The sequence below is a fragment of the Camelus bactrianus genome, chromosome 20, assembly GCF_048773025.1.
Source record: "Camelus bactrianus isolate YW-2024 breed Bactrian camel chromosome 20, ASM4877302v1, whole genome shotgun sequence".
NCBI classification, from domain to species: Eukaryota; Metazoa; Chordata; class Mammalia; order Artiodactyla; family Camelidae; genus Camelus; species Camelus bactrianus.
In genome coordinates this window covers 13647267-13663280 of record NC_133558.1, presented here as the reverse complement: position 1 = coordinate 13663280, position 16014 = coordinate 13647267, and the positions used below count along the sequence as shown (strand labels likewise).

General features: G+C 38.5%; 1 protein-coding gene across 7 annotated transcripts in view; it reads right to left on the bottom strand.

The window, feature by feature from the left end:
- Positions 1–16014, bottom strand: part of CDKAL1 (CDKAL1 threonylcarbamoyladenosine tRNA methylthiotransferase) — a 721370-nt gene that overhangs the window by 562136 nt on the left and 143220 nt on the right. For all 7 annotated transcript variants that reach the window (XR_012500987.1, XM_010974252.3, XM_010974251.3 and 4 more), the window contains one exon: positions 6672–6768. Coding sequence is in view for 6 of the 7 variants with exons in the window: in XM_010974252.3 (XP_010972554.2) it covers positions 6672–6768 (97 nt within the window). In the remaining variant the exon portion in view is untranslated. The remainder of the gene's footprint in view (positions 1–6671; positions 6769–16014) is intronic.

Sequence of the window (16014 nt, the reverse complement as noted above, 5' to 3'; positions counted from 1 at the left end):
AATACAAAAGGATACAAGGGAACTCTCCGGTCCAATGGAAATGTTCTAAATAAAATCAACCAAAGGTGATTTTATTATATGTTAATTATATCTCAACAATTCTTATTTAAAATAAGAAAAGAGTTAGTATCAATAACATATAAGAAAATAACAAATAACAAATAAAGGACATATAGAAGCAACCAAGATTTCTAACACTTCTAACACCGACCTTTTCACATGATCTTACACGTACCAGTCTTTCACTCTGTCCTGTTGATTCTGACTTAAACATTCCATTGAATGCAAACTCCTTCTTTCCACCCTATTTATCACTCATCTGCACTACTCCAAAATACACCTCTTAGAACTATCTCCTCCAAGTTACACTCAAAGGATACATTTCTTGTTATTTCTTCTTCCTTTCAGGTGCCCTTAAGCATGCATGCTTTTCCTTAGATAGGTTTTGCTTAAAAGCCCTTTCTCCTTTCCTTCATCCATCAGACCACTACTCAGCCTCTGAAACCCAAGTCAATAATGGTGTCAACCTCTGTGTGCCCACAGGACTTTATCCCTCTGCATATTTATCATGATTGATTGTGCCTCTCTCCAGATTTCATTGTCTTTAGGGAAGAGACAAGTTTCATTCAGCTCTGTATCTCTAGCAAATAGTTTCATTCCAGGCACACAGCTGTGCTCTACTAGTAATTCTACTAGTAAGAAAATTAAATAATTCCTTTTTTTTTCTAAAGCTAATACAGAGCATTAACTACATGCTGGGGACCATGCTAAGCATACTAAATACATTAAACACTTTAACCCTTACAAAACTCAGAGTTAAGTCCTAGTATTACTTCCATTCTACAGACATTTAAGGCACAGAGAGGAGCAGTAACTTGCACAAGGTCACACAGCTAATAAGTGGTGGAACAGGCATATGAACCTATATAACATAGCTCCTGAATCCATGCTCTTCACTACAATGATGCACTACTTTTTTATAAATCAGTAGGATTTATATGTGTATGCATATAGGTAGAACTAGAAGCAGCCATGAAAAAGTGGAAACAACATCTAGGAAGATCTAGGAAGGTACAGAAATGAATGGGCTTTGAAATCTACAAGTCATTCTCTTGTGATACTGCCATTTTGATAATTAAAGGTTAAAAAAATGGAATATGACAAGAAGAAATATTAGTAGAGACAAACAGGAGGACAGTTTCTCCAAGTTTTGCCCTTAACACCGATCCCACTGTTATTATGACATTGTTCCATTTCATGAATTTATCTACCTTTTGCAATACAGTAGATGACAGAAATATTCTAAAATGTATCCTCTTTCAAATGCTGCTTTATACATACACATAATTTTCAAAATTAGCATTCATATTTGAAACAGTCATCATGCTGTCTGACTTTTCAGGATTAGAGCAATCTGCCTCAAAAGATGTTTAAACCACTGCAAATCAACCTGGTAATAGTCCCAGAGATAAGTGGACACCTGGGTTAAACCACATTCTGTTCAGCTCGCCAAAGAAAATATACACCTGCCTGCAGGGCTCACAGCTGGCACATCAGGAAGTTCTATCATTTACCAATTTTCAATATCACATTGCATATTCTGCTGTGAATCGTATGTTTTAAAGTGTTACAACTTGTTTATTAATTCAGTTTATTTAGGATTTCTAGACATATTATACAAAGATAAGCCTAATGACTGAACACCAAGTTCAAATGCAGTCTCTTTATTAACAGAGAATCTACCCAAAATACGCAGTTCTGGAAACATGCTTTCCTGTAACAGAAATGAAAACCAACCTTCCGAATAAATGTCATGCCTGTTAATACTGCCTACTATAAGAAGTGAGAAATAACAATATCTTAAGAACTCAAGCAAATAGTTGTTATTTCAACCATCTATTCCTAACACAACCCCCAGCTGATGGACACAAAGTGTAATTCCATCTGAGCCTTACAGAGAAACTTCCAACTAATCTTATCTCCCGGTCTCTAGGGACACATCCCACCACATTTTCCAGGAGACTGTAGATGTTCTAGGCTCAAACCAGATTCCTCTCCCCATGAACTGGAACATGAGCTCTATGAGGACAGGGATCTTTGGTGATTCTATGGACCGCTGCATTCCCAGCACCTGGACTAGGAGCTAGCACTCAGCAGGCACTCAGAAAGTACCTTTCTGAATAGAAAAAAATGACGATGAATAGAAAAAAGGAAATGATGTGAATAGAAAAGAGAACGATGTGGCAGCCCTGGGATTAAAGCCTGGCTTTCTGAGTGCTTAAGTCTATTACTCTTTTTTGCTACCAGACTTTAAAAGAGAACATCCTTTCTGGTTGGCTAACCTAAAAGAAACTTTCCTGTCAAAAAATGAACTGAAGAGAAGGAAAGCAGCATTCAACAGATCGTCACAAGATCTTGGAACTACTGGAACTACCTACAGCTAGATATAGAGTAATCAATGTAAACAAATAATAGTGATTTAAAAAAAAAGTGACACTGCATGAAAACGAATTCCAAGGTGAATAGTTAACCATCTTTGTATTTGTCAAAAGAGAAATGAAAATTTGCACTGTAAGGTAAAATGTTTCAAGATCACATAAAAATGAAAAAGATCTTGATTCTGCACTGGTTATCTACAAATTTATGTTTACATAACTTTATATTCTAGATACACATCATAAACTTCATTTAATCGTGCTAGGAAAAAAATTTTTTTGGTTAAAAAAAGAACTTTTTATCCAAGACATCTGTGTTTTCAAGTCTGCTCTTTCTCCTCTCTCCCTATGAAAAAATGAGACAGCTTTGCTGTCTAGCATGGAAGAAGCCAGAGATTACTGCCACCAAAGCCAGTTTTTCTGGACCCAGAGGCTGACAGGTGTTACTTCTGGTTTTGATGTTCTACTATTTTCCTTCTGTGCACCACCACATAAATAATATTAACCACAACTAGATTCAGGAGACATTAAGACAGATGATAATATAAAGCCTAGGAATCAAATCACCAATTGCTATGTGCCCTTACCACACTGCTATCTCCGATTATGGAAACAAATTAAATGCTTCATTTCTAAAGTCTGATATGGTTGGAAATGAACATGTGGCAATGGTAATATTTTTCCTTATGAAGAATCTTCTTGGGTGCTTACTCCATGAGCACTTGCAAAATGGTGTGCAATTAGGACCCTGCTCACCAGCTTTTTCTTTAAACCATTTGGTCAACAGAACTGACACATCCTCCCTGGATTGCGGGGTGACACAGACAAATCCCAGCAGGAGGCGAAAGCACAGGACACAGTTGTAGCTGGTCTTCCCTCCACCTCTGTTAATGCCCTCCATCACAGACATCTGTGAGGGGAAGATTCTGTGAAGGAGCAGCAGTTCCCAAACAGTCTGGAAATTAACTGTGCAACACTATTCTAAACATCCTCATAAAAATAGTTTCCCAAACCCTGAATTTAAGCATCTTCATATTTTTTGACACCTCAAAATTGTTTTTTCTTTGTGTAAACCAATATAATTCATTTCTTTATTTCATTGTAACTCTATTTCACTGTACCACTTTATTTCACTGTAACTCACTGAATTTCAGAAGGTTTCTGATTTTGTAGCAATTCAACAATTCTACTCGGAAATAGATCTCTCCAAATGCAGATGATTTTGGTCTCCTACTTCAAATTTTTTTTTAAAATTTTCAGTTCTCCTCAACATGTTTTTTATATATAAAGTCATTTATAATAGATGTCATATAGCTGCCACAGATAAAAATGCTCTATAAAATGAGGCTGACAGAGAATAATCTTCTAGTTTAATAACAATACTAAATGCTGGAGATATAATTAAATCATAACTCTAAAATGTTGCTATTTACAGTGCAATTCTACTTCTGGAAACTTTTCACTGTATACTGATCTAAAATTTAAATAAAACGCCCTTTCTGAGCATTATTATATTATGGATATTTCCTAAAAATTAAGAAACTACTTACATCCAACATTTAAGAAACGTTAAGTAACATATGGTATATCCTTCAATAGATTAACACAGGATTTAAAATGGTTAAAGAGCTCATGGAATAAAATCTCATGGAAAAATATGGACACAAAATTGTTTTGAGATTACAATCAAGCAAAATATGCAGAGGTTAGAAGTCTGGAAAGGATAAGCGAAGTTATAATTATTGAGTGAGGGTGAGAGAACTATGAATTTTCTGTTTTTTCAAACGCATTATTCCTCCAGTTATAAAGTAGCTAAATAAATCTAACAAATTTTAATAGTAATAAAATGAGACAAAGTGATAGAATAAAAAGGGTGCTAGATTAAATAGGAAAAAATATGTTTATCTGCGGTAGCCAGGAGTTGACTTCATCCCTGAAAATCGTCTTCCACATCACCAGCCCTTGAGCATCCTCTCTTACACTATCTTGACAACTTCCCCAACATCCTCACATGTACTCAGCTCTTCACAGCACACAGCAGAGCTCAGGGAAACTTCACCATAATGCACACAGAGAAGAGGCTTTTGTCATACTACAGAAGTCCTACTATTCTTGTAACTTAATTCCTTGAGATGAACTCAAAGATGAATTCCAAGCTTTTACCACACTCCATCTCTAAAACAGAATTCTAACTAGTTTCCTATTTCCCTAACACAGCAGGCTTATGTTTATGGAGAAAGTTGGTCTGACATGAAAAGATAACTTAGGAGTCCATATTCATTTCACTCCTTAAACCAAGAGAAATCAAAATGTAAACAGACAAGTGGTGAAAACAAACTAAAGTTCCCAAACATTCAGGTTCTGTTTGTTTAACATGAGAGTGTTTGTTCAAAGATTATTAAATTTGCCAGTGGGGCAAGGACTTCACAGCAGAAAACAAGTTCATTACACTGAGAACACAGTGTAAGGACCCATCAACCATACATCAAATGAGGGAAACTCAATAAATCTCAGTCCGGGTGCCAATTACTCATCTAGTTATTTTCTAAGAACATACAATATTTTTATTTTTTTTTTTGAATTGATAAAGCCTCTTTAAAAGAAGATGGTTACTGAGCACAATGAGATCAGCTTTAGTAGAATGGTGGGAAGGAAGGAGCACCACCCTTTGGTCAACAAATATGGTCTGAATGCTAACTCCCTCTGGGCATCTGTGAACAGTGATGGCCACAGAGAGTAAGAGAGCTAGCAGGGGTGGGAATGCAGTTTGGTACAGCCACTATGGAAAACAGTGTGGAGATTCCTCAAAAGACTAGGAATAGACTTACCGTATGACCCAGGAATCCCACTCCTGGGCTTGTATCCAGAAGGAACCCTACTTCAGGATGACACCTGCACCCCAACGTTCATAGCAGCACTATTTACAATAGCCAAAACATGGAAACAGCCTAAATGTCCATCAACAGGTGACTGGATAAAGAAGATGTGGTATATTTATACAATGGAATACTACTCAGCCATAAAAACTGACAACATAATGCCATTTGCAGCAACATGGATGCTCCTGGAGAATGTCATTCTAAGTGAAATAAGCCAGAAAGAGAAAGAAAAATACCATATGAGATCGTTCATATGTGGAATCTAAAAAACAAACAAACAAACAAAAACAAAGTGTAAATACAGGACAGAAATAGACTCACAGACAGAGAATACAGACTTGTGGTTGCCAGTGGGGTGGAGGGTGGGAAGGGATAGACTGGGATTTCAAAACTGTAGAATAGATAAACAAGATTGTACTGTATAGCACAGGGAAATATACACAAAACGTTATGGTAGCTCACAGAGAAAAAAATGTGACAATGAGTGTGTATATGTCCATGTATGACTGAAAAATTGTGCTGAACACTGGAATTTGACACAACATTGTAAAATGATTATAAATCAATAAAAAATGTTAAAAAAAAAAAAAAAAGAGAGCTAGCAGGTAGCAGTGTCCTGACTTCCCAGAGCTCACTGTCCAACAGGGGAATAAGCAGGCCGACCACAAGTGTACAACAGGAGGACTCCTCCATTTAGTCAGTCACCAAACACTGACGCTGCCGACTGTCAGGCGTCGTGAGAAAGGCTGGGAAGCAGGGTGAGGGTTTAAGACTGATAATGCTATCATTGGGAACCTAGTAATTCAAATAGAGAGGTGGGCTTTATTCAAAAAATCATGTAAGTTATAACCCCCCAAAATTGCAACTCTGCAAAATGCAGACAGAGCAAATGACAGGTAACAGCACAGAAAGAACAGGGAAGCCAGAGCCGGGATCAGGGAGGCCGCACAGGTGTCAGAGCGCTTACAGAACGGGTCACGCTGAAGCCAAGACCTGGGGGACGAGCATGGCGAAGTGGGACGTTCCCAAAGAGGCACTTGTATACTATGACATAGCAAGAGATGGTGCTGGACAGGCAGATGCAGACCAGGTTATAAGGAACGAACTTAAATTCCATACCATGGCTTTTTATTGTGCCATTCTTTTTTAAATGAGAGAACCTAGAACACGTTTCTGTGCTAAGTTTAAAAGTTACACAAACAAGACCAAGTTTCAGTGGCAACAGGGAAAGTGTGTGAAAGACAGCTTTAAGTGCAACACAGCTTTAAATAACCTAGAAATCAAAAATAAAATGTGGGGCCACTACATACTTTGACAATGTAAGATTTTTTTTTTGCCTCATCAGGTACAAGCTTACCCCTATGATACTCAGTCCTTTAAGGTAGTCCTGGCGAGGCTGGGCTTGAGGAACACATCCAGCCAGCACTATTTTCTTGTTCTCCTCTTGAGCTTTTCTACAAGATTGAAGAGAAAACCATGTTAATTCTTTTCCTCCCAAGTGTACCCTTGGAAACTGATGTAAGTGCATATAAGTTCCCTAAAAAATAACAAGCCCATCTAGTATGAAGCAGGATTTGCTTACAACAGCTTAAAGAAAATATATTAAGACTTCTGAACTATGTGTCTATTTGTGGTAACATTAAAGAACACAATAGCAGTTCAATCTGATAATGTCTTTCATTATCGTCCCATTATAAAACACATTTTACTTATATAGCGTTCTCAAGGATATAAATCATTCTTGAAAACCACTTTTTCCAGATAGATGTTAGCCATACAAATAAGTTATTTATTTTAAATATTGATGAAAAGATACCTAAAACGTACTACATGATTTCCTAGTCTTTTGTCTAGTATAGAAGTAAAATACACATTTTAAAAACAGAACAGGAAAGAAAGAAACAGAAGGTATAACACTCCCTCCCTCCCGAGGATTCTCACATCTCCTCAGTTCTGCTCCCCAGAGGCTTCCTACAAGTCACAGACTTACATGCATGCTTCCGTCCAGACCATCCCTCACATATGCGGGTATGATGTGTAAGGAAACCTGTGTTCACTACTTACACACAAATAGGAAACATTCTGATTTACAACTTCTGTCCAGTACAACTTGTGTATCTTTCCTTTTGAGTCTTTACCTAAACATCAACTGCATCCTTTTTTCTTCATTTTTTAATTGAAGTATAGTTGATGGACAATATAAGTTACGAGTGTATAATACAGTGATTCACAATTTTTAAAGGTTATACTTCATTTATAGTTATTATAAAATATTGGCTATATTCCCCATGTTGTACAATACATCCTCATAGCCTATTTATTTTATGCATAATAGTTTATGCCTCTTAATCCCTTATCCCTATTTTACCTTTCCCCGCTTCCCTTTCCCCACTGTAACCACTAGTTGGTCCTATATCTGTGGTTTTTCTTTCTTGTTATACTCATTCATTTATTTTTTATATTCCACATGTAAGTGATATCATACAGTATTCATCTTTCTCAGTCTGACTTATTTCACTTAGCATAATGCCCTCCAAGTCCATCCATGTTGTTGCAAGTGGCAAGACATCATTCTTATTCACGGTTGAGTAGCATTCCGTTATGTGTGTGCGTGTGTGCGTACATGTTTACACATGTATATATACACACAAATCACATCATCTGTTGAAGGACACTTAGGTTGCTTCCATATCTTGGTAATTATAAATTATAAATGCTGCTATGAACACTTTGGGTGCATGTACCTTTGTGAATCAGTATTTTCATTTTTTTCAGATATATACCCAGGAATGGAATCTCAGCCTTTCTAAACATAACAGTGAGTATACTACTCATTTAATTACTCTTGTTCTGATAGACACTTAGGTTATTTCCCATTTTTCACTATTACAAGTTATTTTACAATAAACATGCATATAGTTATATGTATATACATACATGTACATATATGTGTGTGTGTGTATATATATATGTGAATGGATGGATGTGTAGGTAGGTGGATGAATGATGGATAGATATCTTTGAATATCTGAGAAAGTATTTCTGGATTAGGAAAACCTAGATGTGAAATCTATGCTAAGCTGTCTATTACCCCAACATAAACTCTAAGAAGTAGAAATGACATTCAAAGGAATACACATCTTGTTATTTCACTTGGCGTTTTTTTCCTGTTTATGAGGAAGCTGGGATGTATCTCATGTGGGTGTCACTCATTTGTCCAGGCATGCATGCGTACGGCAAACTCTGTGCTAGAAGACAGTGGTAAGACAGGCAGAGCTAATTATCTTTTCCTAGAAACTATTCACAGTCTTGGTCCATTTTCTATTAAGATTCCAAGTCTTCAGTTCTTTTCCAGCTATGTAGGTTTGGGAATTGTGATGCTTTTTTTTACCTTTTCTGATTGGATGCTCGGGAACTGTGTTTTAGACACCAAACTGACCCCCAAGGAGTCTAGTTTTCTGAAACCAACTGAGAAAGCTAAGGATATCAGCAGCCCAGTTTCCAGACATGTAACTTCTAGACTATACCACTAGGAAGTAAAAAGCCTCTGTACCTTGCACACTTCTGTGTTTCTGTCAACTTTTTCAAGAGTACAAATTCAGAACTAAAAGCCAAAAGTGGGGTGGGGGTGGATTAACAGAACTAGCTGTTTGTGATCAACAGCCACACCAAAACCTTCTGGGAAGTATGCAGAGAATGATAAAATGAATGAACAGGCAGACGACAAGATACCATTTTAACAGCACATGCAAGCATTTCATTTCAGTAAGTTCTTAGAGTACTGTGGCATAACCTTTCCACTTGGAATCCTTAAAAAAAAAAAAAAAAAAACTTAATGAAATCAAGAAAATCTGACTTTGGTAGATTGCTGAACATATCCAAAAGAATTACTGTCTGGCTCTGCCACATGGTTCTACTTTTTTTTTTTTATTAGTACCAAGCACATCATTGCACACAAATAATTTTTTTGTAGTAAATGTGAAATACCTTATCAAACAAAAAATCTTTCCATTTACGTTAACAATATATACAAGCAAATAATATCTGTTTCCTCAAAACCTGTAGCTATGCAGCCAGAATCACTGCCAAATATCCAAGAGTCTGTGAGGTCACCAATAATTAAATTCAAATAAAAAAGCCTGTTTCCAATAATGTGATTCAATTACTTAATTATTAAGCACATCCAAATCATGATAGTGAGGGTTTAAGGGACCACAGTAAGAGAAAGAAATGTGCTTTGCACTCTACAAGCTTATGGTTTACAATGGATGAGCCATAAAAGAACACAACACAGCATCAAGTAAAGTGCTCTTAAGTGACAGAAAGATATACAGGCAACACACCATGGAGGGAAAAAGAATATGCACACAGAATAAGACAGTAAAAAAAACTTCATGAAAAATTTTGGGAGGATTGTAACAGACAGGAGTTGAAAATGGGTGAAAATAGAGGCAGAGAAAGCTCCAGGCAGTTGTTACAGGATGGACAAAGACAAGAAGGGAGGAAGCTGGGAGAAAGTATTTCATTATAGAAAGAATTTCTGTATAAGGGAGACTAATAAGGCTCATACTGGGGAAGGAGCCTGATGAAGAAAGGCTCGACAAGTCTAACTTAGCAGGCAGTGGGGAGATTGCCTGTGTTGGTGGCACACTGGACATAGAGTGGAGCCAAACTTTGAGAACAGGACCCCAGTGTGTGCTGTACACCAGAAACTGACACAACATTGTAAGCTGACTATACCTCAAATTAAAAAAAAAAAAAAAAAGGACCCTGGTGGCAAGGTGTGAAATGAAATATCCAGGAAAAGCAGCCAAAAGGTAGGAAAATTCATTTAACATCCTAGGCAAAAGGATGTGAGGAGGTGAACATATGTGGGGGATCAAAAAAAAAGTTAAAAAGAGATGAGTATTCTTGCTAGAATACACTCAGGGAACACCAAGATGAATCAAAAGTGATGCCAAGGTTCTGAGTCTAAGACAGGGATTAACAGTTTCTATAAAGGACCAGTGAGTAAATTACTTCAGGCTTGAGTGATCACAGGTCTCTGTGATCTCTGATGAAGAACTCTGCCACCTTAGAGCAAAAGGCAGGCATATACTAAAACAAATGGGTGTGTGTCTGTTCCAGTAAAACTTTATTTAAAATAAGCAAACTGCAGGTCAGATTTGGCCCAAAGGCCAGAGTTTGTACATCCCCAGGCTAAGGAAAGAAAAGAATACTGGTGCCACTAGCTGTCAGGAGAAGCTGGTCAAGTACTGGGATAGCAGGAAATTAAAACGGAACCTCAGGTTTAGTGTGTCCTGCTAATACCCATCAAGTCTCCGGACGTGCAGGTAAACTGGCTGGGAATAAAGCTGGAGGTAGAGTTTAGAAATGTATTCCAAAGTGACAGCTGGTGAAAGTGAATGCAACAGTCCCCAAGGGTGTGGAGAGGATCCAACTGAATACAAAACTTTAAGGTTCTTTAGCAATGTAGAAACACTCCCACAGGACAAAAAATGTTAGTGTGGAAAACAAAAAAAGTATTGATGCCACCAAGAGCATACAGTAACCATGGCTGGCATTTGTGTGCACTATGTCAAGGTCACCATTAAGTAGTGAGTTATGTAACATATTTGGAAACAGTACAGCCAATATGCAACAACCCAGGGAAAATGTTCTGGTGACATTATCAACACTAGATCAGGTCACGAAACAACAGTCCAAGGCCATATTTTATGGAGTAAGCAGAACACCAGAAAATTAAGAGGAGAAGTTCAAAATAGAGATGCTTAAGTAATTTGTTTAAAATATTATTTCCTGTTTTTATTGAATTTGGCTTTAAAATGCTAGGGGAAACCAGAACCAGACTCCAAGCCCAAAATCAGACCCCAGTTATGGAATTTTCGTGCCACACTGTATGTGACCAAATCAAGAAACAAAATTTTAACACAATTTCTGAAAGAGTATTCTTGTTCTAAACATTCCCTTCTCATATCCTGTTCTTTCAGTTTAGTGAGCTTTGTTCAGGTTCATAGGCCTGAAATAAAGCCTGAAAAAATTTTTCTTTAGAAATGTACCCAGCACAGACATTTTTTTTTAAAGCCTTATCCTTCAAAATATGAATGCTGGTAAAAATAATACCTTAAGAAATTTTCAAATACTTTGAATTTGAAGTCTTCATTTTAGATAGCCTTGAAATATCAATTAGAATGAAAGCAGAATATAAACTTAATCCAATATCATCACTCACATTTTCCTGAAACTCAGTTCTAAATTAAATAGAGATGTACCCTTGTCTCTATACTTGAGTAACACAGAAAACATAAGGAAACCTTTCCCTCTTTTCTGTGAAGCACCAAAAGAAATAATTTGTACAGAATTTTAAAATTCACAGCATCTGAGAAAACACAAAAACATAGTGTGATATCATTCCCTTATTTCACAACTGAGAAAACTGAGATTCAAGAGGACACAATGATCAAGACCCCAAGTCCCACACTTCATGCAGCTAGTGCTGGAGCTGGATGAGCATCCAGCATCTCCTGGGTCCTTGAAAACAATGTTTCAGAACATAAATCAAACTTGAGCTTTGACTGTGTGATAAACATTGGAGCAAACACTTCTTGATTAAAACAGCACAGAAATTTACAGAGATTATAATATATTGAATGTCTTCAAAGTAGAAACACAACTTAATACTTGATAGTCCCTGTTTTTCTGAGTCTTACAAACAAATAGTCTAACCAAGGTTTAATAAATTCATAGATATATCAAGAAAAATATAGTTTTCTACAAGTAGCAGATAAGGAGGAAATGTTGCTTCTTCTCCATGTTCATTTCTCTTATTCCTGGTACCCTTCCTGCAAATTGATATTTAGTCTATATAAAATACTCATATCATCATCTAAGTCTTTGACCAAAATTTTCTTGCAGCAAAAACTATTTTTAAACATCTACCTGTTTTTAAAATTTCTAATGTACACTGATAACACTCTTAAAAAAAACTCTTAAAGCAACACTGAAAAGAGAGAGGGTCAATTAATCTGCTTCTGTGCCAAGCAAGCACTCTTGACTACTCTGCATGTCGGTACTGTCTACATTCAAATATTCAAGCGGATACTATCCCCAGTATTTATGTGCAGGCATGTAGCCCTGTGAAACTCATAAAAACATCTTAGCGAACAATCTAAGATAAAACAAATAAGGATCTATATCTGTAATATATTTCAATAACCATGATGCCCTTTCTAAATTTTAGAACAATCTTCAAGGAGGAAAGAGTTTGCAGCTACCATACAACTGTCTCCAGATATGACCACTGTAAGGACTTGGAGAGTTAGGCTTAGAGCTGCCCAAAGTTGAAACTAAAGTTACTCTGAGTCTTGATGGGATTTATCAATCTAAAAAGAAAAAATCATCTCAACAGATGTATTCAAATATGTAACTGGGGATTTCTGGAGACATTTCATATCCAAAATAACTGGGGTATAATCTCAAGACAATATTTTTTCTAACCAATAAAGCTAAAGCCTTCATTGCACATTTTATGCCCTGTGAGAAGAAACAATGCCACTGTAAAGGGTGTGGTCTTCACTACACCTAGAAGAGAGGCGTCCAAAGGGTAAAAGTTTCTCAACACTTAAAACAATGGCAAACAAAGTAGGCGCCTGAGGCAGGTCATCGTAGCAGTTAATCCTTTCAGACACTGCAGTCATTTCTGTAAAGTGAATCTGCACGTTAACAAGCTGCCATTCCCTGATGAACTGGCCACGTAAAGCCAGTCAAGAAACTCCCAATAAGTCCAGGTTCCACAGGTTACCTTTATTGTGCTTCCTACCAGTGCAAGTCCCTGGGTTTGCCTGTAAGAACTAGTATTTGTTAAGAGGTCAATAATCCAGCATTTCATTTGGTCTTTCTACCATTCAGTCACTCACGTGCCAGACACAAGGAAACACAAAAATTAGAAGCTACTCGCTGCTCTGTAGGGGTTCACAATCTAGTGACAAGACAAAGAAATGGGCCTTCAAACCCAGGTCCCTGCAGGAAGGGAAGAGCAGAGATCTGGAGTAGCAGGGGTTGCTGTGAGCGGCCCTGTGGTTCTGGAGAAGCAGCAGCGCCCGGGTCAACAGGGGCACCCAGCTATGGGGGAGAGGCGGCTTCTCTGAATGCAGGGCTGTGGGACCCTGACTCCTAATGACGTCCCTGAGGGATCAGGTCAGGGACACAGGGGAGGCTGAGCAAGGGGGACCAGAGTCTTCCTCCCCGCCTTCTCCTACACATCCTCTTACTGCACTTCCATCTGCTCCATGCATCAAGAGTCTGGAAAAGACTTTGAAGATTTTCTGTTTCTGTGACTTCCATTTAAGAAAGAAAAACGAATTGGGCATGGACTTTTTTCTTCCCAGCCTCACTGAAGTATAATTGCCAAGGACATAGACTTTTGTGAAGACGTTAACAGTATAAGGAAAGTTGGTTCATTGTAGAAAAGGGAATTTCAATAAGAAGTTTAAAAAGTTTAAAAAAAAAGAAAGCTACAGGGGAAAAAGTGATGGGAGAAGTGGGGGAAACCAAAGACTGGAGAAACGCGAGGAGTAAATGGAAGAATCTCCTGCAGAAACCAGAAAACCAGTGACTGGGGCTCGCGTGGCTGGGTAGAGGACAAGAAACATAGTAATAAAGCACGAGGTGGGCCCAAGTAGCCTCAAAGGGAACCAAGTGTAGAGGATCGGAATGATTCCTTACGTTACAGAAAGATGCTTCCCTGTGAATCCTGCCATACTGGCTGCTAAACGCAACTCTTCCTGGAAGTCAGGAAATTAGCATTTCCCCAGATTGTGGGATAGCAGGGGCAGGAAATCCTTGTGATTCTGGGGGGGAGCTGGCTGCTGTTGACCACGGTTGCACGTGCTTCCAGGAGATACTGAATATGTGAGACATTTATGATGAATTTGATCCTTGAGTCCATTTAACTCTAGGAAAATCTACAAAAATCAAGTTTCTGACCCTGTAAAATGAAGGCTCATACCCTGAAAAATATTGATGACACCTATTTATGTCACCTGGAAAGCCAGCCTGACATGACATGTTTCCATTTCTCTAAAATTGAAACCCCCAACGATACAAAACAGTAAAGCATATATTCTATCTTGTTTCTAAAGCTGGTGGCTTAAAAGTTTTATCAGAAGTGTTAAAGGCCATAGGTTTATTCACTGATTCAGAAATTCGGCATCAAGACACCTGTGCAAGACACCCTTCCAACTACTGTTTCCCCAAATCTTGGAATTATTCTCAATCCATCTTGTCCTCTCACTCTCAATCCATCAGCAAATCCCACTGACCTTCGGAAGAATCCACGTTCCAACCACTCTTCCTCACCTGCACGTCCACCACCCTGGTCCAACCCAGTAACATTTTCTCCCCTTCCACTTTTGTTCCCTTGTGGTTTGGTCCCCACACAGTAGAATGATGATTTTAAAATGTAAGCTGGAACAAAGCACCCTCCCCCCTAAATCTTCTCGTAGTTCACTGCCCTACAAAGATTAAAAGTCAAAGTTCTTAAAACTGGTCTACAAGGTTCTATACTGCCTGCCACCCCTCCCTCCTTCACCTCATGAAACTCCTACTCCTCCCGCACTCACTCTGTTCTGGCTGCAACAGGCCTTCTAAGTGTTTCGGCAAGATGTCATGTGGGCACCCACATGAAGCCTCTGCATTTGCTGTTCCCTCCACTGACACATTTGAGGCCCAGACGTCCACGCGGTGCACTGCCCTTCATCCGCCAGGGCTGGGCTCGTAGGTCATCTTCACACTGCGTTTAAAACTGTGTTTAAAGACCACAACAGCACCATCGGTCCCTTCACTGGCTTACTCCTTCTTCACACCGCCTCTCACCTCCTCCTGTACCTTATGCCTTGATGTTTTTCGTAGTCTACCCCCATTCACCTCCCCAGTGTGAACTTCCTAAGGACAGGGATGGTGGTGTGTGTTCTGGTTCACAGAGACATTCCTGGACATAGAACAGAGCCTGGAATACTGTGGGTGCAAAAACTGGGGAGAGGGACACTCAAAGTGAAGTAAATGAGTTCTAGCACAGGCATGCAAAGGAACTGCACAGTCAGTCGAGAAACGAGGCAGCAATGTGATGGAGGGCACGACTCCGGAGCTAGACCACCCGGCTTCTCATGCTGGCCCCGCTACTTACTAGGCAACAATAGGTGAATTACTTAACCTCCCCGTGATTTTGAGTCTCCATTTATCAGAAGTTTCTACCTCACGGAGTTGTTGTGACGGTTAAGTGAGTTACTTTTTATTGATTCACTGATTGATGAAAACGATTTTTTAAAGTGCTGACAAATAGTAAAAACTTCATAAATGTTCACTGTTATTTAAGAGAATGATGGAGACACACGAGGGCTGCCATAGAGAAACGTCCACAATATACGGTTATGAGAAAACACCAAGTTATAGAACAAGATGTAAGTTTCGTCCCATTTCCATAAAGAAGTCATCAAGAAGCCATATGCACAGAATAAATCTGGAAAGGAAACATCCTGAAGTCTAAATAAGTGAACCCTGTTGAATAAGGAATTAAAAATATAAAAAAGATACTCATAACATGGTTCTTAGAAGTTAGACACCCAAACAGCACAAAGGAAAGGACTCCCCGGCAGCTGCAGTAACACACCCCGACCAGCACCCAGAGATGAAGCCCCATCTAA